This window comes from Aspergillus saccharolyticus (genome assembly GCF_003184585.1).
Source record: "Aspergillus saccharolyticus JOP 1030-1 unplaced genomic scaffold BP01scaffold_40, whole genome shotgun sequence".
Classification (NCBI taxonomy): Eukaryota; Fungi; Ascomycota; class Eurotiomycetes; order Eurotiales; family Aspergillaceae; genus Aspergillus; species Aspergillus saccharolyticus.
Window position 1 is genome coordinate 68,437 of NW_020290650.1, and position 23,385 is coordinate 91,821.

Genomic DNA, 23,385 nt, shown 5'->3' on the forward strand with positions numbered 1-23,385 from the left:
TGGGCAATGTATGTAATTGTTGTAGAGAGCACATGGGGAAGGGAGAAAATTGGTGCTTATCTCATTTGCACGTGCGCCACCCAAAACAATCCGACCAGTTGTCGCATACTCGCCGTCTCAATCCACAGAGTATCAACAGACAACAGCTGTCTCTTTTCCTAATTTCACAATACAGTCAAAGCTCAAAGGACTCACTCAGCCCCTTTTCGAGTCAAACCCATTGCATCGTCCATGTGTGCCTGAGCTGTTAGTGGCCAAGTTTCCCCCGCGAATCCCGCATTAGGACGCCCTCCCCACCACTGCACCAAGTCCGATCGCGATAGGACGAGACAGCCCCTCCCTCCTTGCTTCCCCTTTACCCCCCAAAAGGCTTGCATGTTCTTCCTGGCAAACAAAAAGCTCGGAAGTCTGTTCCCTTTGTACGCCGATCATCCCCCTTCAAGACTTTTATTCAGGGTCGTGGTTGCTGTTGTCCGCTAACTGTTAGCTGACTGCGGGGCCGCGTTTCACAGGCACTTATCAGCTCACTTTCCCCTCCGTTGAGCTCGTGGCAGCACAGGCTGTTGCTGTCGTTTTTCGGCTTATATATACCCTTTCTCATCGACTTTCCACACTCTTAGACTCCTGCAACGATTTGAATCAATGGCATCGCAAGCGCAAACAACCCAGCGCCCCAAAGTGCAGCCCTGTCGGTACAAGACTGGCAAGACGCTAGGCGCCGGTTCCTATTCCGTGGTGAAAGAATGTGTGCACATCGATACTGGCCGATACTATGCGGCAAAGGTGATCAACAAGCGTTTAATGGCTGGGCGTGAGCACATGGTAATTCTTCTTGAGCTAGTGCAGCCTAGCTGGGTTGGTCAACAGCGATTGCACAGAGGCTAATGGCATGGGTAATCTATGCGTCTTGACAGGTCCGCAATGAGATCGCTGTGCTTAAGAAGGTATCGATGGGCCATCAGAATATATTGACCCTGGTCGACTACTTCGAGACCATGAACAACCGTATGTCATTCCACGGTACTGAAATCAATGAACCAAGCTCCAAAATGCTAATTTACTCTTCAATCGAGCAGTATACTTGGTCACCGACCTGGCGCTCGGTGGAGAGCTCTTTGATCGCATCTGTCGGAAAGGCAGCTACTATGAATCCGACGCAGCGGATCTCGTCCGCGCGATTCTGTCCGCGGTTGCGTACCTACACGAGCATGGCATCGTGCATCGCGACCTCAAGCCAGAGAACCTCTTATTCCGGACCCCTGAGGACAATGCAGATCTTCTGATTGCAGATTTCGGCTTGTCTCGGATCATGGACGAGGAGCAGTTCCACGTTCTCACCACTACATGTGGCACACCCGGATACATGGCACCTGAAATTTTCAAGAAAAGCGGCCATGGAAAGCCAGTGTACGTTTTGACACTTGGGAAATCCTTCATCTTACCGAGCCCTTGCATCCGTTTCTTGCGGTGAGAATAGCCGACTGATTCTTCGCAGGGACATCTGGGCCATTGGTGTTATCACTTATTTCTTACTCTGCGGCTACACCCCCTTCGACCGCGACTCCAACCTAGAAGAGATGCAGGCCATCCTTGCAGCCGATTACTCCTTCACGCCTATCGAGTACTGGCGCGGCGTCTCGCACGATGCGCGGGATTTCATCAAACGCTGCCTAACAATTGACCCCACCGCGCGCATGACGGCCCACGCCGCCCTCCAACATGTCTGGGTCAACCCGCCGTACGACACAGAGGCCGACAACTTCGGCTCGGGCGAGGATCTCCTGCCGACTGTGAAGAAGAACTTCAACGCACGCCGCACGCTTCACAAGGCCATCGACACTGTACGCGCCATCAACAAGCTCCGTGAAGGAGGCGGACTCATGATGGACGGCGTCATGAGCGTCGATCCCAAGCCCGAGCACGTCGTCGGGAACGACGTCTACGAGGAGCAGCAACAGTATCAGTATTCCCACCCTGTTGGCCGTGCCGACCACGATGGGGACATGGAGATCGATGGGCGGAGCAATGCCCGCGGCCAGACAGAGGAACAGATCAGAGCGCAGGAACGGAAGGTCAAAGAGACGGTGGCAGGGTTGTGGAGCAAGTCCGCGAAGAGATGACATGGATAAATTCTTTAGTGTCTGTCAAATGCTTGATATAGCCTAGATACCTCATTTGTTGTCATTGCTTTCCCTTCCCCCTTTTCTTGGCTGATACATATCTATTATCTTGCGGGTCGAGCCACCATACATTGTTACATTGCTGCACACCAGGTTCAAATCTAGATCGAAATAACAAGCTGCGAATCATGATGCCGAGCGGCACGTACGTCCTCGAGATGTCATAAAAAGTGTCTGACATATTTCAAGCCACAAAATTCCGACCATTTCCGTCCATGAAATCCATTATTTGAATCATTAGTATCATCATCATCATCATCATCATCATCATCATCATCATCATCATCATCATCATCATCATCATCATCATCATCATCATTAAATAGGTCCAAATCACGCCATCCCAACCAAGAAAAATGGAGAAGGAGTCTATTCAGGATTCTTTCGCAAGAAAGCAACAAGGCAGGCAGAAGAAAATCATCCAACCAACAACTTCTCACTCCCATCGCCCAACCCCAAAACCCACTGCCGCCACTCCTGCCACTCCGCATAAGTACAACTAGCTCTCAACCCTTGATACTTGACGGCCCGGAAATCCGAGACCCGTTCCCATGGCGGCTGGACCGATGAGGCCCCAGGCGGACTAGCACTACTGTTGTTGTTACTACTATTACTAGTGCTGCCGGCACTGCCCCGGAAGAATCGCCGCGCGGCACTGCTGTTGCTGCCAATGTGACTGGTGTCATCCCAGCCGGCCTTCTGCATCAGGCTCTTGACGGTTTCCTCCTTGGTCCAGCCTTGTTCGACGGCGACGTCGGGGAGGTAGGTGGCGCCGTAGCGGCGGCCACGATGGATGAAGGAGATACGGAGACCGTGGAGGCCGAGAATCCAGTCTAGGGCATTGGTGCAGGGTTCAAAGTTGCCTAGGAGGGTTAGGGAGCAGGAGAGGGAGGGGAGGAGGGTGGAAGGGATGGGGGTGAAGCGAGTGTCTTCGAATGCACTATATTGAGAGTTTCCCTGTGTTAGTAAGGTTTTCTTGATATCCGGGTTTGCGAGGGTTGTCTGGTGGTGGCGGCTGAGGGGTAGAGGGGGGCGTTTGAGGGGTCGTGAGGGAGAGGGTTGTGTAAACATACGAAGTAAGAGCATAGTCTCTCAGCCCCTCGGATAGCTCCTGGGCCTCGAAGGTCCCGATGCACCCGCGGAGAGACTTGTGTCCATGTCGGGAGATGGTGTTCCATGTGACAAAGAGCGGGTATTCCTGGTGCTCACGCGGCTCGCGGCGATGGGAGGAGCGTCCAGACACGGTGTCGGAGAGGGAGGCGGACCCCGGGGTGGTCAGCGTGGTGGAGGTGGTCAGCGTCGAGTGCGATGAATTGAGAGACGAGGGTCTTGTCGTGGAACTGGAGTCGGACTGCAATCGGCGGACACTGGGGAGCTGGATCCTGTGGCGGGGCTCGTCATCGTCATCATCGTCGTCCACGCTGAGCGAGTCCGTCTCTTCGGTGTTCTGCTGCAGCGCAGAGAGCTTCTTGAATTGTTCATGACGTTCCCAGAGGTCTTCGACGGAGGCAAGATCGATCGGGTCCTTGCGTTGGTAGGAGGCGGCCAGGCTCTCGAAGCAGTAGTAGCAGTGAGCCGGGGTTGCCATCTTCTCTCTCCCTCTCTCTCTCTCGCCCTCGCTCTCTCTTCTTAGCTTTTTCTGTTTACCTCGTGACAACCAGCTAGGTTCGTTAATTTTATTTTTCTTTTTGTTTTCTTGTTTACTCCTGTTCAACTTGATCTCCTTGGGTGAGGCAGACCTTTGCTCTCTTGCTATTATCTTGGTAAACAGATGTCAACTGCGTCCGACCCGGTGGAGATGCGCGGCGGCTGCCTGAGATCACCCGCCTCGACGAGGGTCTTATTGTCGGGATGTTTGTTGGATCTGATCGAGACAATCGTGTTGGAAACTGGGACAGAGAGAAAGCCAGAAAGCCAGTAGAGAGCACAGCTAAGAACCTAGAATCCGCCCGAGAATTGAGTCCGCTGGAGGCCAAAGAGGGGTTGGGGAGAGGGGAGAAAGAGGGGGAAAGAGAGGCTGATAAGAAAGACATTATCCCACGTGATTGCAGGGCGCCGTGACCCGGAGCGGGCTTATCCGTAATTCTACAGATACATATTCTCCTTCGGTCGAAGCACCAGCTGGACTAATTATACAACTTCTATACAGTTGGAATCAAGAACATATTGTGTAGATAGTATATATTGATGCATATAATGCGAGAAGCTCCTGCCTCGACAGTGCTCTCCAGTTTGCGTACTAGCAGGACTTCGTCGCTACTATCACTATATATTTTGCAGGTACTTCTACACCACCAGACCATCTCTCATGACGAGAAGCGATAGAGGACTTCACCACTTACTCCTTCACTTCCATTGCTCGAGTCCTGATGCATTGGACTCGGGCGAGATGCTCATGCCCAGTGCTAGATAATTTTGCACAAAAGTTGTACGTATTTGTGAATGTCTTCCGACTTGCACCCGTCGCCGGAAGCCGGAACTGCCCGCTTCGTAGCCACTTGGATTCAAATTCAGGCGGAGAGGCATATTTCGGTTGTGATGAAGACCAATAATCCAATGCAAGACCCCATTGAATCAGGGACGCTTTGAGCCGAAAATACTCAGCGATGGCGATCATCCTTTGGCATCTTGAGACCCATCATGGAGAGCATGTTTCCAGCCGGCCCGGCAACACCAGCCTGACCGTGAAGACTCTCAAGGAGATTCTTCGCAAGGTTGATATCAGCATCGCCCTCATCTAGATCTGGCATCTCATCCTCTTCTTCCTCACCCGACTTGCCCTCTCCTAAAGTTCGTTGGTCTTGAGCGGCCTTAGGCCGGCGGTTCAAGTCGAGAACTCCGGTGCCCCGAAGCTCCGCCTCCATTTGTCTCGACAAATCCTTGATTTGTTCAGTATCATCCTCGGAGTCGTTGTCCAGCTCTTGTACTCTGTTGTGCGGTGGATGTCCGAACACGCCCCTCTGACCATGGCCTGAGCCGGACGGCATTCCCATCATTTCCGCCATCATTCTCGAAAATTCTTCTTCATTGAACGAGGCTTCTTTGTCCTCTCCCTCATCACTCATTTCGTCATCATCGTCTTCCTCATCCTCGTCCGAGCTGAAGTCGTCGATGAATTCTGCTCCTTCAAAGCCAGCTGATTCGTCGTTCAGGAACTTTTCAAATTGTGCTACGATGCGTTGCAGATTTTCCTGTGCATTGGAGTCTCCGAAGGCACCACGTGCACGTGCGTTGTCCTCCGTACCTTTTCCCTTGCCTTTCAGTTCCTGATCCAGATCCTCAAAGCTGATATCCAGCCACTTCTCGTCATCCTCCCGTTGATCCCAAGTCTGAATTTCTTCATCTGTTGGTAATTGCTCATCTCCAGTTTCCAGGTCTTCCAAAACGAGTTGCATCTCTCTCACTGTTGCTTTGTCCTGGTTTTGAGGGTCATTGAGCAGCATCTCAAACCCGCAAGCCAGCTTCATGCCTACCTCTGCTCGTCCATATGCTGTTTGGTCTTCCTTTGACGGTAGGCTCTCGGCCCAGGACTTGGGGATGGGGAAATCTTGACTCTTCAACTGCGCGTAGCCGACCCGCGTGAAGCGCACGCTGACCGTTACGAAATCCTCCGGCTTGAAGATGAAGCTGCTAATGTCTTTCGAACGTAAGGGACGCAATGCGATCGGGTCTCTGAGATAGAAGGCCTCGACAGCCGCGGAAATATAGGCGGGTTTCTGGTGCAGCAAAAAAGCGACCTTGCGCGGGATGGTGACCAATGCAGAATGAAGATTTTCGTTGATCTGTTTAGGGTAATTGCGCAAACGGTAAAAGGCTTCCTCTTGAATCATGGTCGAACGCATGAGACGTGCCGGTTCATCCATTATAATCTTCTTAGCGTCTGCAAAAGTCAATTTTTCCGTCACCCTGTCCTTCTTATCATTTTTCGGCTTGATGATGACGAGTTCGCCTTTGTTGATCCACACCTTGAGAACGGTAGAAATCTCAGTATTTCAGGTATGATACAAAGAAGTTAGGGAAGGAACAGACCCTATTATCCGCGACTTCAGGTTCCAGCCAGGCAGGCAGCGTAGCAGCGGCCTCCACAAGAAGAAATTGGCCGTCGCCATCGACCACTCTAGCCCATATATCCTTGTGCTTCTTGGTCAATTCGCGCAATATGTACACAATGACCCATTCGTCTTCAATCGAGTCTCCGAAATTAGTGCGCCCGTGCAGAGATGTTACCCCTGCAGTCTTATCAGTACCGGGCGCATCGGCGGGCATGGATGAACGGGCATCACCTACCATCATCCTTGGTAATTTCCAATCGGAAGCCTTCCCGCTGCCATATATAATCCTTCAAAAGCTCTTTTGTGAGCTCCGCGGCAGTCCGTTGAACTCCGACCAGTCGCGCTCGCGTTTCTGCAACCTCATCGACCGTGGCGGGGGCGGGACGAGAAAGGATGTGATATAGTGCATAATCAACGGTATCATCGGGTATCTCTGGTTTGGGAATGGGGTGAAAGGTGGATTTGAACCACTCAAGGTCCTCCTGCGACATCGGCGCCATGCTGAAGACGAGTTCACCACAAACTCGTCTCGTCGAGATGTGGGCAACTCGAAAGATAACGAAGTGGATGACTTCATACCTTTTTTGCGGGACAAAAAGCAGCGGCGAATCCTCCGGCCCGGATAGCCTGAGGCCAATAACCCTAAGCCCGATATGGCTAGATGTCAACAACACCTACCGGACGGGAAACTTGAGTTGGGTCTTCACCGCCCAAAACACGTCCATTGCAAGCACCCCGTATCGCATCGTCGCATCTCGCTCCCCACCAATTTTCCCTCCCAGCGGGAAACCTCGTCGCGTGTTTTGGGGTCCTTGAATGATTCCGACTTTCTTGGAGATGGTCTTGCTTGGATGGCACTCACTCCTAATCTAGATCAGCCATCTATCCGCACAAAAGTCGCGTGTTTTCGTCGCCAATAACCGAAATGCCGTGGCCGTACATCGATACTCCGCGCACCGAAGTGGACGGAAACGCGACTTATCTCACCAATGGCTACCGCAGCGTAGGCCGACCGAATTTGACGGCACTCGACTCGGTAGAAAACTCATTTCATACACCTTCGAAAGAGGACGAAGTGCTCAAGGGTTTTGGGGGCGCCGAGCATCGGCGACAGTCTCCCGCGGGCTTCAAGCTCAACACGCCGCGAGCGGGATCCGGTCCGAAGGCCAGCAGAAGCGCGTTGAACAGTCGACACGGACTGCCAACTACAGCGATTCCCAAGGGGGAATTTACCCCCTTAATGAGAAGTGCGACCAAGAACAATTTCCTGAAGAATGTGTCCACAACGCGAAGGCACGGCTCCAAGACACCGGGCTATGGGCGAACGAGCTCGTTGAACGCAGTTCACACCCCTGGACTGCCGTCAATGGAAATGACGGACATTGATGAAGAAGACGCGACGGATGACCAGCGTACCCCATTGCCTCAGGACAGCAGCATGCAAAGCACACCGCTCCCGGCGCTGTCTAGGGAAGGAGGCATGGACGGGCAGCAGAACATGATGTCGTTAAGGGAACAAGAGAAGGTCATTCCCCGAATACATATTCAATCTCGTTACATAACCCCTTACTGATATTTACCTATTTCTAGATGATCGATCAACTCGAGAAAGACAACTTTGGATTGAAATTGAAAATCCATTTTCTGCAAGAGCAACTAGAGAAGGCGGGTCCCTCACATAATCAAGCAGCCTTGAAGGAGAATACCGAACTCAAAGTCTCGAAATTGACGATGCAACGCGATATATCACGATACAAGAAGAGCCTCCAGCAGGCCGAACGCGAGCTAGAGTCGTATCGTATCGAGTTCCAAGAGCTGAAGGAGAAGTCGCGAAGGAGGCGATCGGACGACACAATACAGCGCGAGATGGATCTGATGAGGGAGGAGGTGGAAGCGAAAGACAACCTGGTTAGAGAGCTACAAGAAGAATTACGGGACGAAAAAGACAAGCAAGCCCGGGAAATGGAAAAGGTCCGAGACGAAGTTGAGGACCTGGAAGCATCGCTAAGGCAGAAGGATCGCATGATCGACGAACGTGATGAGGAGATAGAAGAATTAAAAGATAGAGACGGTAAGAAGCATGATGCACTCGCTGAGCTGGAAGCCGAACTCCAACGTGCGAAAGAGCAGATGGAGGAACTGCAAGACTCGTTGAGCCAGGCGAAGCTTGAAGCGAGAGAAGCGCGTGACGCCAGACTCGAGGCCGTTAAGGAGAAGGAGCAGGCCCAACACGACCTCCAGGAATTACATGACGAGATGGCGAATAAATCCATCAGCACGAGTGGGCTTACTCGCCAGCTTGAAGAGAAAGCGAACAAGCTTGAGGAAGAATTACGGCTCCTACAGCAGGAGAACAACACGCTCAAGAGAGAACTCGACAACAAGGCCCGCAACGAGGATCTCCTCCAAGAGCGGTACCGGGAAGGTCAGCGGAGCTTGGATGACAAGGAGCGAGGATTTCAAGATGATATCGCACAAGCAAGACGGGACCGTGACCTCGCTTGGAAAGAGCGCGATAAATTGGCAGCCCAATTGCAGGAAGCACTGGACGAGATTCAGCGCAAGTCTGACGAGAAAGAACTGCTACAGACCCGACATAGCGCCCTCACTAATGAGTCGGCGGGCTTACAACACGACTTGGCCAACGCACAGGACAAGATCCGCGAACTACAAAAGGCGGTCGAGGAAGGAAGGCACCATGCTCTAGACCAAGCAAACATCATTCGTACCCAGTACAAGGAGGAAGTCGAAAGGCTACAAGAAGAAATCGAGGCCTTGCAACATGAAATTGAGGACAAGGAGGGCCAGTTTGCGCTCGAACAGGACAGATGGGAGAGCGCAAGGCGAGCCCTGCAACTGCAGAAGGACAGGGCAGAGGATCAGGCGGCTGGCTTTAAGCGTACGATTGAGAAGCTTGAACAAATGGAGCATACTCTTTCCGGAAAAGAAATGAAGCTCCAGGAGGTTATTGACAGCGAGAAGACACGACATTTCAATTCAGAAGCTGTCCTAAGTCGACAGGTGAAGGAATTGAACGACGACCTGACTTCGAAGCGAGAGGTGATTGACGAACAGCGGAACGAGCTATTGTCTGTCAGAGAAGAACTGAGACTCGCTAAACGCGCAGAGACGGCGATGAAAGAGAAGGTTCAAGCGCTGGAGGACGAGATCGTTGTGTTGCAAGCGAACTTGGAAGAAGAACAGGAGTACGCTAAAGGTCGCACGCAAAAAGGAGCCTCGGAACAGGATGTTCAGCTGCAAAAGCTTATCACGGAAAAGCAAAGACTTCGAGATCAACTTGCTAATGCCCATGTTGAACTGCACGATTTACAGACTTCTCTTACCGAGGTTGAGGCGGAACGCGACGAGCTTCAAAGCCAACTCGAACAGATGCAAAACCAGGTCGATGACACGACACGCTTTGACAAGGAAAAACTCGACCTCCGCAAGTCGACTGTGCGTCTCGAAGCCGAGCTCAAGCGTCTTAAAGAAGACAAGTCATCTCTTCTTGAGGCGAAAGAAACGCTAGAGAAGCAGCTTAGCAGTGAGGTTGAGCGTGCTACGTTGGAAGAGAACCGTCTTGCAGCAGAAATTGACCAATTACAAGACAAGCTCCACACAACTTCTGGTGGCAGAGAACGTGAACTCGCTCTCGCTAAAAGCAAGATACAACGCTATGAGAGACGTATTCAAGAGCTCGAGACGCTTCTCCAGGAACACCCGCTCAATGAGCCTGAGCTTTCAACTGCCAATGCTGATCTCTCGATGCTTCGTCAGGGGCTTGACGAGGCACGGAAACGTGAGAAGGCCCTTCTCCAGCGGGAAGCCGAGCATAAATCATCCGTACGGGCTTTCAAGGCACGAATTGCCGAGCTCGAGAAAGAACTACATGAGTCCTTGATGAACAAAATTGAAGTCCGATCACCCTCTTCATCACCCTCCAACAAGCTCCATGAAGAGCTTCGCAACATGCGAAAGCAGTTGTCTGAGGCACACCGCACACTGAGGGAAGTAAAGCAGAAGAATCGCGACCTCGAGCGAGCAGCGATGAGAGAAGAAGACCAACGTGACCTGCATGAACTGCTCAAATCATCAACACTCGAGGCAGAAGCTCTCGCCCTTAAGGTAACTGAACGTGACTCCCGCCTTAACGAGCTCAAGTCTCAAATGCGCCGGATCCGCGATGAGCGGTCATTTTGCGCGCGCAAAGCCGAGACGTCCCTCAGGGAACTCGAGGCTTTGCAAGATCGTTATGACCAGCTCGTTGAAAAGCTAGGATCCAGGAGCGAAAACAAGACTCGACACGACAAGGAGATCCTAGGCCTCGGCAAGGAGATCATTTGGCTCCGCGCTCGTTTAAAGCGCGAGGAGAAATTCCGACGCGATCTGGCTTGGAGTAAGGGATTGATGGAGCTGGGCGAGCGCGTCCGGGTTGCATGGTACGTATTTATGTACTCTTTTGTTCTTTGACTCATTGCTCGTCAAACGACTGACTCTTTATTTTTTCGTCATGAAATAGCAACGAAGCCGACCTCCGCATGATCTCGGACATGGGCATCAAACCCAGAGACCGCACCACCCTCCGAACCCCGCAAGCGAAGCTCAAGACCGCCATTTCAACGGTTAAGGCCATCGTCCGCATGCAACGACTAAGCCGAGAGTGGAAGAAGACCAAGAAGGTCGGCGAAGGGCTAAGGCGAGCCAAGAACGAGGTGATGAAGAGAAGAGAATCCTCGAACAAACAATAGAGGAGAGGAGAAAACAACCCTTGTCGTGAACGGAAGCTAGACATGGAGCTTCGCCGGCTCTATCAGCTTCCGCCCACGATCTTCGCATAGATGTCCATTTTTATTCTCTCCCCATCCAAGCCTTTCCCACATTTCCCATCCATGCACCCTTGCTCTGGCTTGGTTATCCGTGTGCTGTTTCCCATCCGTACCCTAACATTCGGCCAAGAGCGCCATATACTTCAGCTTTTGTTTTGCCTTTCCCTTCGATATTCTGTTCCTTTCGATGATAAAAAGATTCCCCGACGTGTTTTGATTTCATGAGCCTTGGTGTAGTCTCATCTGGCGTTGTGTTGCTTTCATGTTTTGTCTGACTTGCTTTGCTTCGCGTTCCTGATTGACATAGGTTAAACGGACAGGATGGATCGACTTGTGTGACTGACCTGGTTGATTCTGCTTGACTACATGAACCACACTACCTATACGTCCTTAGACAGTTTTGAAACTTCAGGCCCACTAAGCTACGATGTTCTGTCCAAGTGCCGATCCTCAGCAGCAAATAATCCGGGCTTTTCCATTTTGGTACCTCAGTGAAGGTTAACGGGAGATGCTACCCTAGGTAAGATGCTTTCTTGAAATTGTACCGGTAAAAGAGACAATATCTGCGAGGTATGCTTTTGTGGCGCCCAAGGGAAGTGGAGGAAAGTAAAATCATGGTAGACTTTAGCTCGAGATAAAATAACATCAGGTAACGCCTCGCCTTGCCACGAATCCGACTCAAAACAAGATATGAAGAAAGCTCCTAACACCGAGGTCGTGGTGAGAAGGTTTGCAAAGAAAAACTAATAAATCACAGAGAGCATAAATAGGGCAGAACAAAGACGCAAGAGAAAAAGATGTATGTATAGAAGGCAAATAAAACAACAAAGCATAGGTCGTTCCTTTCGTTCATCCAACTCGGTGAATTGTGGAGATTAGAGATCAAATCGACATTTTAGTGCAAAACCAACGGGAAAACTAAGCCCATGTAAGCTTGACTCTATATCGGGATCATGGTTTAGAGACGTAAATGAGGGGTTGGGAGGGGGGAGGAAATGATTATGAGAAAACAACACGAAGAGCTCATGCACCTTCGCTACCGAACTCTTGCGTCCATTCGGAGTTTCTTTGCAGATCCTCCTGGCTGACGGTTGGTCTGGAGTTGCGGACGGCCTTGATGAAGTCCTTGAGGATGAGTGGTGGTTCTAGGAGCTGCTCTGCGTCTACACTTGTCCATGTCATCTCAATGGCACCCTGGTCGCCGGGCGAGCATGGCGTGAGCTTCTCCGCACCGTCGACGATGACCTATTTGTGGTTAGTCGAATGCAATGATTCTAAGTAAAGAGAGGGGGCAGTACCTTCTTGTAGTGTGTCGCGGTCTGAATCTTCCGAATGGGCTGCATCAGCGCATCCTGTACTGCGATACTGATGTCACTACCCGAGTAGCCCTCGCTCATCTCCGCCAACGTTCGATAATCGGCTTGCGTCATCTCACATGGCGTAGAACCGACGGCTAACATGAACATCTTCATACGGGCGTTGATATCGGGAAGACTAATGTGAACTCTCCGTTGGAAACGACGACGAATGGCAGCATCCAATTGCCATGGGATATTGGTCGCGCCCAGGATTAGAACGCCCCTGGAGTCTTTTCCCACACCATCCATCTGCACCAGCAATTCAGTCTTGATACGACGGGACGCCTCGGACTCGCCCTCTCCACGAGGACCACAGAGGGCATCGACCTCGTCAATGAAGATGATAGCGGGTTTATTCTCTCGAGCCATGTTGAAAAGCTGCTTCACGAGCCTGTAAAAGACACTGTCAGCGACCATATTTCAGAGTCCAACGGAGCAAGCACTCGTACCTTTCACTTTCACCCATCCACTTAGACACCAAGTCACTGCTACTCACACTGAAAAAGGTACTATTTGCCTCCGTCGCAACCGCCTTGGCGAGGTACGATTTACCCGTACCAGGCGGACCATACAGCAGGATACCCTTCCACGGTTGTCTCTTCCCCGTGAACAGATGCGGAAACTTGATCGGCAAGATGACCGCTTCCTTCAACGCCTCCTTTGCGCTCTCCAGACCCGCGACATCCTCCCACTTGACGTTGGGTTTATCCGACAAGATCGCGCCTGCCAGAGCGGACCGTAACTTCTTCGCATCGGCGTCCTCACCATCATCATCCTCTTTCCTGTAAAAGCGAAACCAAGCCAATGTCAGCATGCAAACCGCAAAGCCCAAGCAAGAATATGAGCAGAAGAGCAGAGGGACATAGCGCGCCATATCCTCTTTTGCAGTTCTAGCCAAAAAAAAAAGAAAACATACCCTCCCTTCCCACTCCCTTGCGCTACCTTGCCATTAGCGCCCACCGCGCTCGGCTTTTTCCGACCTTCCTGCGAGGCGAGATGGTTCTTGAGCTTCTCAGCACGATCCATGTATTCGCCGGTCTTTGCGCGGATCATTTCCTTGGAGCGGGGGTTCTTCTCCCATTTCAAGGCGAGCATGAACAGCTCCAGTGCGGAGTAGTACAGCTGATAGGCCTTCTCGTATTCGCCTTCATTGTCGTTCTCGATGGCCTTTTTGACGGTGTCAATTGCCCGGCCAAGGAAATCGGTGTTGCTCATGGCTGTGAATTGAGGGATTCTGCGTGGAGAGCGCGGGGGGTGGAGAGGCAGGGGGCTGTTGTTTTTCCCGCTACGTAATGGAGGGTTGGAAGGAGATAAGTTAGATAGACAGGGAACGGAGGGACGAAAGGCGGGGAGAGACTAAAAGAGGGCGAGACCGAGGAGTGGCTGGTTAGGTCGATCGATTGGTTTGGTTGGTTGGTTGGTTGGCTGCCTCGAGAACGGTGATATCGCGTCTGAGTGAGTAGAAACGTTTGCCTGGCTGGCAGTAGTAATGCAGGAGTGGATCAGTCGCTGATTTTCTCCTTTCTCTGATCTGTCGTTCTGAGAGGGCAATTTGCGAGGGATGAATGTCAAGTTGAGATGGCAACAAGCAATGGTTGTTTACCGTCTTGGGTTTTCTGCCGGCCGCTCTTGCCCCTCCGAGCCGCCGCCCGATGGTTATTCTCCTTGGAATGTGCCCCCCTCCCCCCCCCCCCTCACTAGATCCTTAAAGCTGCTTATACCACCCGGTTGAATCATGGCGGACGCTCAGAAGCACATGCAGGCACTCTCGGATGAGTTCCAACAGTTGCAGACTGGTATGTACCCTTTCTGCTTGGCAGATCCCCGAATTCGATCTGTTCAGCGCAGCCCGTCATTCTTCCGGGCCTACCTGCTAATGAGTCCCCTCACCTCTAGAACTCGACGGTCTCGTCGATGCGCGGCAGAAGCTCGAGTCCCAACAGCAAGAGAACCTGGGTGTGCAGAAGGAATTCGACTCGCTCGATGACGAGTCCAACATTTATAAGCTCATCGGCCCGGTCCTGTTGAAGCAGGATAAAACCGAGGCTATGATGGCTGTCAATGGTCGTTTGGAGTTTATTGAGAAGGAAATGTATGGCCCCTTTCCCGTGCTGCAGCTACATGGAAAGGATGATCTGATGGATAGTCTATAGTCAACGGATCGAGGGACAAATCAAGGAGAACCAGGACAAGGCGGACAAGAAACGTACCGAGGTAAGCTTTGGTCAAGGTTGTGAGAGCTGATACGACAGAGGATTCTGACGGGTCATACAGATTGTGCAGTTCCAGACTCAGCTTCAGCAACAATCTGCTGCAGTTTCTGCTTAAGTGGTGATGGATAAAAGGCTCTGGACTGCCGATGAACGGCAATTGACCCTTCCCTACCATCGCAGCGATGTGAGCATCAGTACCACGGACTAAACATGCACTTGCACTGTCAATGGCATCGCGGGCTGGTATCACAGTAACACACGATTGCATTAATTCATATGGCAATGCAACGGGACGGCCGATAGAATTCCTACTGTCGGACCTTTATAGCCTACTCGTCACAATTGTTGAGGAAAGTATATGGTTTTAGATACCCTTGCAACGATTCAGCTTTTGTGGTTTCTTACCTTCTCAGCAATTGACCATTAGTGATACTGTCACGTCACATGCGGGACAGCTGAAGCCATCATCTATCGGCGTCTGTCTAGTATCCTAGCTGTTGGACATATGCCAACAATCCTGCTTCCTGGTTCACTTTGATGCCCTTTGGGCGCTCCATTAAAATTCATCGCTTCATAAATCGCCGTATCTAGAAACCTGAACTATACTCTATACGCAAAATCTATGCCTTGACCAAAAGACTGCGTCCAGACATCTCCTCAGGCTGCTCAACGCCCAAGGCAGCCAGGATAGTGGGAGCAACATCTCCGAGGACACCGTCCTCCTTGTTAAGGCTCCAACCCTCAGGGGCGTTGGCCATGATGAAAGGAACCTTGTTAGTGGTGTGGGAGGTCTTAGGGGTGCCCTTCTCATTGAGCATCTCCTCGGCATTTCTAGACAGGTGGTTAGCGCCGTCGTGGTAACATGAATGACATAAAAAAACTCACCCGTGGTCAGCAGTGATGAACAGAACGTAACCGTTCTTCTTGCAGGCCTCGTAGATGACGCCAATAGCCTTATCAGTGGCAGCAACACCCTCGATGGCGGCTTCGTAGACACCGGTGTGGCCGACCATGTCGGGGGGAGCGAAGTTGTTCATAACGAACTCGAAGTTGCCCTCACCAAGACGCTCGGCCATCTTCTCACCAACCTCCTTGGCACTCATCTTGGGGTCAAGGTCGTAGGTGGCAACCTTGGGCGAGGGGATCATGTCGCGCACCTCACCATCGAACTGCTTCTCGATACCACCGTTGAAGAAGAAGGTGACGTGGGCATACTTCTCGGTCTCGGCAACGTGGCACTGCTTAAGGTCCTTCTTGCTGAGCCACTCGGCCAGAACGTTACCCATGTGCTGGGGAGGAAAGGCAACGGGGAAGGTGTAGTCGGTCTTGTACTGGGTCATGGTGGTGATATGGATGTCCTTAGGGTAGGGGAAGTCGGCTTTGGGGGAGCGGTCGTAGTCACCCAACAGCTGGGTGATCTCACGAACACGGTCGGAGCGGTAGTTGAAGAAGAATAAGGTGTCGTTGTCTATCGCACATAGTACATTAGCAAGTCTGGTCATCTCGCGAAGAAAGGTCACACCTACCCTGCACGCGTCTGTCCTTGCCACCAACAATGATAGGCTTGAGGAACTCGTCGGTTTCCTTCTGCTCGTAGCGCTCGTTGATGGTTTTGACGGGATCCTCGCTGTCCTCGCCCTCTCCGGTGACAATACCCTTCATAGCGACCTCAACACGGTCCCAGCGCTTGTCGCGATCCATGGCCCAGTAGCGACCAACGACGGTAGCAATTTCACCGATGCCAATCTCCTTGGTCTGGTCAAGCAGCTGCTGCATGTACTTGGCGGCACTCTTGGGATCGGTATCGCGTCCATCACCGAAGAAGTGGATGTAGACGTGGGGGATCTCCATCTCCTTGGCGACCTTCAACAGACCAACCAGGTGAGTGATATTGGAGTGGACACCACCGTCGGAGACCAGACCCAACAGGTGCAGACGGCCATTGCCCTCCTTAGCCCGCTTGAAGGAGGCGACAACGTTGTCGACCTTGTTGAGCTCGCCCTTCTTAAGGGTCTGATCGATGCGAACACTGTCCTGCCAAACAACACGACCGGCACCAATGTTCAAGTGACCGACCTCACTGTTGCCCATGAGGCCCTCGGGCAAACCGACAGCCAAGGATGAGGCATCGAGCTCGGTGTAACCCTGGGCAGTCTTGGAGTCCTTTTCAGCGAAGCCGGACATGAAGGGAGTCTCTGCGGCGAGAATGGCATCACCGTCCTTGCGGGAGTCGGGGCCGGCGACACCCCAACCATCAATGACGACTAAGTTGATGTGTTAATTGATTGCTTTGAAAAGAAATATTCTGAGAGCAATGGCTTACTCAAAGCGACCTTCTGATCAACCTTAACCATGGTGAAGTAATGCTAAAATGAATCCGCTGGTTAGCACAGTCGACGGCGGGGCAGAGGGGGAGGGGCAGCTACGTATAGTTCCCAGCATCGTGATTGGGAAGAGCTGGAATGGTGAAAAGAGACATGTACTTACTTCAAATCAAAATTTGGGATGGAGAATAATAATTGAAGTAAAAGATGGGAAGAAATAATCAAGAAGAAGAAAAGGTGCGAAGGAGGAAACACAGGTGGAGAGACCGGAGTAAAATGGCTGGCCGGTGAAAACAACTTGTTGCATGAGGGGGAGGGGCGCCTTTTCCTTTTTCTTCCCGGTGACGCTTTGGGGTTGTGTTTTTCCCGACGTCACTCGCCGGCTCAGCTTTAGTTCTTTAGGCACTCCGTACCTTAGTTATCTTCTCCTGCCGGTCTTGTCCGCCCGCAAACACTCTCTCCCACTCTCTCTCCCTTCTCCACGTTCCGACTCTTCCCTAAACAATTACCCAGTTCCCGAAATAAGGGGCCCCATATTTCGCCTGACTCGGTTTCCACTTCTGTCAGCCTTTTTATTCTGATTCAAGAAACACCAGGCGGCTCTCGCTGTCCTCGTTGATTTCTCGAGAATGGCGTCCAGATCCCCAACGGCCTTCACGCCCTTACCGAGACCAACCTCCGTGCCCGAGACCCCCCTCGTGAAGGACACCCCCGTTACACCTCAGGCAGTTCCTTTTCCACCTCCGCAGACTTTCGACATAATCCCACCCTTGCACGGTCTTCTGCTTCGCCTGCTCGCGTCGCCCGGCACAACTGGCCATGGCGTGAGGGCCTCAGAAGTCACCAATGGAGGCTCAGGCCCTGTCGGACAACCCACCAGCGCTCCTGGGCAACCTCACTCGCAACCTGGGAGTGAGGCTCACGGCCAGCCCGGGGTGTTGGTGACAGTCCCTTCTGCAGGGCCTGGACCGGTTTCTGCCTCGGCTGAGCTTGCAGCCTTGGGGTCGAATGTACCCCCGCCGCTCGACATCAAAGACCTCCCGACCGAGGTTAGCTCGATCAAGATTCGAATTCAAAAGGCGCAGGCAGTGGTAGAGAATCTGCCTGATGTTGATCGCTCTGTCGCAGAGCAGGAGGAGGAGATTCGAGAGCTTGAGGACCGGATCGCAAAACTCAAGACAGTTATCTCTGACTTTGGCCGCAGAGCTAGTCCTCGCAGTGCGGGAAGGTCAAGAACCACTGAGCCTTGAGAATCTGGAGGGGTGGATACATATTTGGTGGTGATAACGGTGTACTGCCATAATCTTGGCTCGCAGTCAACGGAGCAGGACAATTTTTCTGGGAGGCAACTGGCCTTAGCTATGTCCTGCCAGCCCTGAGCACCTTGGAACATTCAAGCGAGTTCATGTCGATTGTATATCGACTAGTATCTCGAGCTTGGTTCGAATAGATCCAGCACGTTGCAAAGCAACGTATTGGAGAGTCCCTGCCCGCATAGACCATTTTGGCGCTCAGTGTGTTGTTGAATGAAAGCTGGTACCCATGAAGAAGCTTGCAGACTTCATCTGAAGCTGCAACAACTCAAGGCGACAAGTCGCCATTGCTGTTGATCAACCATTACGGAGTACAGCGACTGGAGTAGGATTTGGCACTATGGCTGCCCTGTCTCCTGACCTACATTTTTTCCATGCTTGGGTGGCGTGCACGGCTTGCGAAGCAACGAACATGCAATTAGCGGAGCGTCAATATGAAGAACTGCTGAGGAGAATCTTGCAGCTGCGAACTGATGTCTATGTGTGCTGAACGACCCCGCTCCAGCTCCCACGGTCCTCACTTTTACATTTAGGCGGGATTGATTTGCAAGGGAGAACCTGCGATTTGCAAAGTCGAGGAAGCTTTCCAAACACTTTATTTATATCCTCGTTATTTTGCATGGTTGCTTGCATGGCCTGAGATTTCAGTTTTGTATTGCTAGGCAAACCGCTACGTAACTAGATTCCCATACACATTGGAAGGAGATAGCTCCTTGCTCGGCGAGCAAGCTCCAGTGGATCACTACTTGCAGCAATGAGTCAGAGTGTTGCTGCACGGGAGGATTTTTTTCTTCTGGATGGAAACCATTATTGTTTTGAATCCAGACAATCAATTACTTCGAAATCTTCGTATTACAGCACCAATCAGGAAGAAGCAATGCGAAATCCAGCGGGATTGACTTTGACGGAGACGAGAAATTTCCCAGGGATTGTAGCAGGCAATGAATAATAGCGGCGACTAACACGGCTCCGATGTCGTCCCCGATGCTACTTTTTGCCTCCCGTTGGTTCAACTGCTTTCGGAGGGCGGGGCTAAAATTATTTAGTGTCCTAAGGCAACTTTTTTTTCCCAGACCCAGTTCCGGTCCGCCTCCCTCCTGCCCCCTCCCCCCCCCCCCACCCCGCCAGTACTTCTTCTTCATCTCTCTCCAGCTTTCCTTTTCTCTTTCTTTTTCTCCTCTTCATCCTCATCTTCTTTCTTCTCTTCCTTCCTTCCCATCCCTTTCTTCCATCTTCATATCACACACAATGGCCACCTACGCCCTCCCCCAGTCCCACCGGGACGTAAGTACTCTATGTTCTCGCTGAAACGAGTTGAATTGGATAACTGACTCATTCGTGCAGCAAATGGAGAAGTCCCTTGTCGAATCTGACCCTGAGATCGCTGAGATCATGGTACGTGATCTCAATGACACCGTTTTCTTGGGTATTTGGGGGAAATGCTAATACTCGAATCTACAGGAGAAAGAAATTCAGCGTCAGCGTGAATCCATCGTCCTGATCGCTTCGGAGAACTTCACCTCCCACGCCGTCTTCAATGCTCTGGGCTCTCCTATGTCCAACAAGTACTCCGAGGGTTATCCCGGTGCCCGTTACTACGGTGGTAATCAGCACATCGATGCCATCGAGCTTACTTGCCAGGCTCGTGCCCTCAAGGCTTTCAACCTGGACTCTGAGAAGTGGGGTGTCAACGTTCAGTGCCTCAGTGGAAGCCCTGCCAACCTGCAGGTTTACCAGGCTCTGATGCGCCCCCACGACCGCCTCATGGGTCTTGACCTTCCCCACGGTGGTCACTTGAGTCACGGTTACCAGACTCCTTCCCGCAAGTACGTCTCCAAGCTTTCCTCCAGCCAGCTTTCCATGCCATACAGCTGCTAATGCCAATTCTTGCAGGATCTCCGCTGTCTCCACCTACTTCGAGACACTCCCCTACCGTGTCAACCTTGAGACTGGTATCATCGACTACGATACCCTCGAGGCCAACGCTGAGCTCTACCGCCCCAAGATCTTGGTCGCTGGTACCTCCGCCTACTGTCGTCTCATTGACTACGAGCGCATGCGCAAGATCGCTGATAAGGTCGGTGCCTACCTCGTTGTCGACATGGCCCACATCTCCGGTCTGATCGCCGCCGGTGTCATCCCCTCTCCCTTCGAGTATGCCGATGTTGTTACTACCACCACCCACAAGTCCCTTCGTGGTCCCCGTGGTGCCATGATCTTCTTCCGCAAGGGTGTTCGCAGCCACGACGCCAAGACTGGCAAGGACATCTTGTACGACCTTGAGGGTCCCATCAACTTCTCCGTCTTCCCTGGTCACCAGGGTGGTCCCCACAACCACACCATCACTGCCCTTGCTGTTGCCCTCAAGCAGGCTGCTTCCCCTGAGTTCAAGCTGTACCAGGAGCAGGTTATCAAGAACGCCAAGGCTCTTGAGAACGAGTTCAAGGCGCTGGGCCACAAGCTCGTCTCGGACGGTACCGACAGCCACATGGTCCTCGTCGACCTCCGCCCCAAGAGCCTCGACGGTGCCCGTGTTGAAGCTGTTCTCGAGCAGATCAACATTGCCTGCAACAAGAACTCTATCCCCGGTGACAAGTCTGCTCTCACCCCCTGCGGTATCCGCATTGGTGCCCCCGCTATGACCACCCGTGGCATGTCCGAGGACGACTTCAAGCGCATTGCCCGCTACATTGACCAGTCTATCAACATCTGCAAGCAAGTGCAGAGCGAGCTGCCTCAGGGCGCCAACAAGCTCAAGGACTTCAAGGCCAAGGTTGCCTCCGAGACCGTCCCCGAGATCCTTGAGCTCCGCAAGGAGATCGCCCAGTGGGCCAGCACCTTCCCCCTCCCCGTCTAAGTGTGATCACTGCCCTGGGGTAGCCACCAATATGATACCACATCTTCTTTTTCTGATTTTGTTTTGGGTTTTCGAGTTCAACATCTAGCCGGTGTGTCGCTTTTCTACAGGGGTTTTATACAGGACTGCTTTTTCAACCTTACGCGGGTCATGGGATATGGATATGCATGAGCATGTGTGAATGATTTGAGAGGAACACAAAAATAAGCTCTAAGGTGGGCTTTCTTCAACACTTTCTTCAACAGGACCAAAAAAAGTTCGTGGTTGGAAAAATCAATGGCTTTAACCGCCTTGACTGAGTCTATGACCAGATAACTCAGAGATAATAATTTTATGAAGTTTCCACTTCTCCACTTGTGCTTCACATCGTAGTTCAATTCGGTGATGATACTTTGATTCATGGGATCATGGTGTAAGATTGATATCCGTAGCATATCTTTCTCGGGTTCTTCGACTTCTTGGTTATTACTACAACTCCGACCTCCCGTCTCCGAACTGACTGAACCCCATCGACCACGCTTCCGCCTCCGCCTTCTCTCTCTGCTCCTCCCACCCCTTCACCATCAGTGCCGCCACGTTCTTCCCCATCAATGCACTGGTCTCCATCGTCGAGATGAAATTCTCGATGCCGCCCGTATACCACACGTGGGGCGCCAGCGCCACCTCCTCGAAGGTCACCCGCGGGTAGACGTATGGGTAAGGCTGCCATACCTTCTCGTGAAACCAGCTGATATCCTCTTTGGGGAGGTCTTTAATGGTCGAGGCGGCGGTAGTTTCCTGGTCGTTCTGGTTGTCCACGAGCCCGAGGATCGAGCGTAGGAAAGCCGCAGTCGGCCGTTCGGGGGAGAAGATTTTGTAGACGTAATGCTGCTGTGGTTGGCCGTCATCGTCGTCTGGCTTGCGGCTGGAAAATGGACGATGGGGCGGGGCAGCCACGGTACGGAGGGTACTGATGCTCCAGAAGTTGGCGGGGCCGACGCCCTTTTCGGCTTTGTCTAGGGCAGGGTCGTGGCCGTGGGGGAGGGTGGTGAGGATGGTTTCCGGGGTGTTCGGGCCGGGCAGGTGAAAGTAGGCCGGCGAGAGACGGTGCGGAGAGGAGAAGAGTGTTACGTGCAGGTTCACGAAGGGGACTTCATCGGGGTGCGTCTGGAGGGGTGGAGTGGTGGTGATGTTGGTGAATTGGAAGGGGGCGGCGATGACGATCTCGTCAAAGTCTTCTTCGACTTGGTTAAAGGAGGAGGAGGGACTGGCGTCCTTGAATGTGAGGGTTGTTGGGTGGTGACGGTGATGAGAAAGGTATTGGGTCTGGCCGTCGTTGTTCTTGTCGCCGTCCCAGTTAATGGATGTGACGGTGTGGTTAATGCGCACTTCGGCCCCGGAGGCCTTGAGCATGCCGTCGAAGATCTGCCAGTTGCCGCCTTCAATGGCCATGGCGCCGTCGGTGGCGAGGCAGACCATCGTCTCGAGGCCGTGGATGAGGCCTAGGTTCTGCCCGTAGTTGACGCGCGTGCTGGCCTGCACGATCTCGCGTGAGAAGAGATCCGAGATGCGGTTGAGTCTCAGAAACTCCAACCCGGGGACGGCGACGATGTCCAGGAGCCCGACGGCCTCGGTGGCTAGAGTGAGGGACCGGAAGGGAAACAGAGGCCCGTCATAGAGTTGCAGGAATTTGTTAACGGTGGACTTCATCAGTCGGTAGGCGTTGACTGGGGCCAGTCCGTATCGCCAAAGCAATTTGGCAAGGTTCCACCAGCCCGAGGTATCTTTGAACACAAATACCATCTGTTTCCCATCCCAGATGCCGATGGTGTCGTCGGTCTCTCTGGATCGTTCATAGTTGGCACTTTGGGCGGTCAACCCCAGGTCCCTGGATGCGTTGACTAGATTATAGTTGACGCTGACAAAGATGGATGCTCCCAGTTCAATCGGGTAGGCCGGGTTGTCGAAGACGTTCACCGTAGTAGAGCGGCCACCGACATATGAAGAGCGTTCGAAGACGGTGATGTTGACGGGGACATGCTGGGTTTCAGCATACTTGCGAAGAGAATATGCAGTAGAAGATCCTGCAGCTCCAGCACCTATCCTAGCGATCAGTTCTTGCGAGTCGACCATCAGGGAGTGGGAGTGATTTACCGATAATCGCAACTTTCTTCGGAGCTATCTCTTCGGACGAGCCCAAAGGGCGTTGTATAGCAGCATGGCTGCTGGGGACCAGGCACAGGATAAACAAATAGTATATGACTTGTGCATATAGAACAGAGC

The 23,385-nt window shown here is 52.3% G+C and overlaps 10 protein-coding genes across 10 annotated transcripts; 4 read left to right on the forward strand and 6 right to left on the reverse strand.

Moving 5' to 3' along the window:
- The first annotated feature begins 145 nt into the window (after positions 1 to 145).
- BP01DRAFT_359886 (serine/threonine-protein kinase) lies at positions 146 to 2,333 on the forward strand. Its single transcript, XM_025575783.1, has 5 exons — positions 146 to 419; positions 513 to 822; positions 915 to 1,005; positions 1,077 to 1,407; positions 1,496 to 2,333. Exons 2-5 carry the CDS (start codon positions 643 to 645, stop codon positions 2,118 to 2,120), a joined length of 1,227 nt encoding a protein of 408 aa, XP_025427891.1. The 5' UTR covers positions 146 to 419; positions 513 to 642; the 3' UTR covers positions 2,121 to 2,333.
- Positions 2,334 to 2,422: 89 nt separating this feature from the next.
- Positions 2,423 to 4,134, reverse strand: BP01DRAFT_394640 (AMMECR1 domain-containing protein). The gene is made up of 2 exons (XM_025578339.1): positions 3,254 to 4,134; positions 2,423 to 3,120 (listed from the first exon to the last, which is right to left on the reverse strand). Exons 1-2 carry the CDS (start codon positions 3,766 to 3,768, stop codon positions 2,598 to 2,600), a joined length of 1,038 nt encoding a protein of 345 aa, XP_025427892.1. The 5' UTR covers positions 3,769 to 4,134; the 3' UTR covers positions 2,423 to 2,597.
- Positions 4,135 to 4,405: 271 nt separating this feature from the next.
- On the reverse strand, positions 4,406 to 6,785 carry BP01DRAFT_359889 (putative regulatory factor Sgt1). The gene is made up of 3 exons (XM_025575784.1): positions 6,468 to 6,785; positions 6,210 to 6,409; positions 4,406 to 6,145 (listed from the first exon to the last, which is right to left on the reverse strand). Exons 1-3 carry the CDS (start codon positions 6,730 to 6,732, stop codon positions 4,781 to 4,783), a joined length of 1,830 nt encoding a protein of 609 aa, XP_025427893.1. The 5' UTR covers positions 6,733 to 6,785; the 3' UTR covers positions 4,406 to 4,780.
- Positions 6,786 to 12,081: 5,296 nt separating this feature from the next.
- BP01DRAFT_304500 (AAA family ATPase VPS4) lies at positions 12,082 to 13,631 on the reverse strand (the record flags this gene model as incomplete). The annotated part of the gene is made up of 4 exons (XM_025572164.1): positions 12,082 to 12,303; positions 12,357 to 12,807; positions 12,866 to 13,198; positions 13,333 to 13,631. 4 exons carry the CDS (start codon positions 13,629 to 13,631, stop codon positions 12,082 to 12,084), a joined length of 1,305 nt encoding a protein of 434 aa, XP_025427894.1.
- Positions 13,632 to 14,151: 520 nt separating this feature from the next.
- Positions 14,152 to 14,720, forward strand: BP01DRAFT_264521 (tubulin-binding prefolding complex subunit YKE2; the record flags this gene model as incomplete). The annotated part of the gene is made up of 4 exons (XM_025571336.1): positions 14,152 to 14,212; positions 14,313 to 14,508; positions 14,570 to 14,630; positions 14,691 to 14,720. Coding segments are annotated over 4 exons (348 nt in total), but the record flags the coding sequence as incomplete, so codon positions are not given.
- Positions 14,721 to 15,156: 436 nt separating this feature from the next.
- BP01DRAFT_359893 (uncharacterized protein) lies at positions 15,157 to 17,230 on the reverse strand. The gene is made up of 4 exons (XM_025575785.1): positions 17,117 to 17,230; positions 16,156 to 16,951; positions 15,515 to 16,097; positions 15,157 to 15,460 (listed from the first exon to the last, which is right to left on the reverse strand). The coding sequence occupies exons 2-4, from the start codon at positions 16,811 to 16,813 to the stop codon at positions 15,250 to 15,252; spliced, it is 1,452 nt and encodes a 483-aa protein (XP_025427896.1). The 5' UTR covers positions 16,814 to 16,951; positions 17,117 to 17,230; the 3' UTR covers positions 15,157 to 15,249.
- Positions 17,231 to 17,582: 352 nt separating this feature from the next.
- Positions 17,583 to 18,167, forward strand: BP01DRAFT_268852 (RNA polymerase II mediator complex middle subunit MED9; the record flags this gene model as incomplete). The annotated part of the gene is made up of 1 exon (XM_025571372.1): positions 17,583 to 18,167. A coding segment is annotated over one exon (585 nt), but the record flags the coding sequence as incomplete, so codon positions are not given.
- An 832-nt stretch (positions 18,168 to 18,999) lies between these two features.
- On the reverse strand, positions 19,000 to 19,511 carry BP01DRAFT_155172 (uncharacterized protein). The gene has a single exon (XM_025570657.1). It carries the CDS (start codon positions 19,406 to 19,408, stop codon positions 19,100 to 19,102), a length of 309 nt encoding a protein of 102 aa, XP_025427898.1. The 5' UTR covers positions 19,409 to 19,511; the 3' UTR covers positions 19,000 to 19,099.
- A 14-nt stretch (positions 19,512 to 19,525) lies between these two features.
- On the forward strand, positions 19,526 to 21,476 carry BP01DRAFT_359896 (glycine hydroxymethyltransferase SHM2). Its single transcript, XM_025575786.1, has 4 exons — positions 19,526 to 19,550; positions 19,611 to 19,661; positions 19,728 to 20,092; positions 20,160 to 21,476. Exons 2-4 carry the CDS (start codon positions 19,614 to 19,616, stop codon positions 21,121 to 21,123), a joined length of 1,377 nt encoding a protein of 458 aa, XP_025427899.1. The 5' UTR covers positions 19,526 to 19,550; positions 19,611 to 19,613; the 3' UTR covers positions 21,124 to 21,476.
- Positions 21,358 to 23,365, reverse strand: BP01DRAFT_155147 (putative prenylcysteine lyase). The gene has a single exon (XM_025570656.1). The coding sequence runs from the start codon at positions 23,233 to 23,235 to the stop codon at positions 21,592 to 21,594; it is 1,644 nt and encodes a 547-aa protein (XP_025427900.1). The 5' UTR covers positions 23,236 to 23,365; the 3' UTR covers positions 21,358 to 21,591.
- Between the last annotated feature and the right edge of the window lie 20 nt (positions 23,366 to 23,385).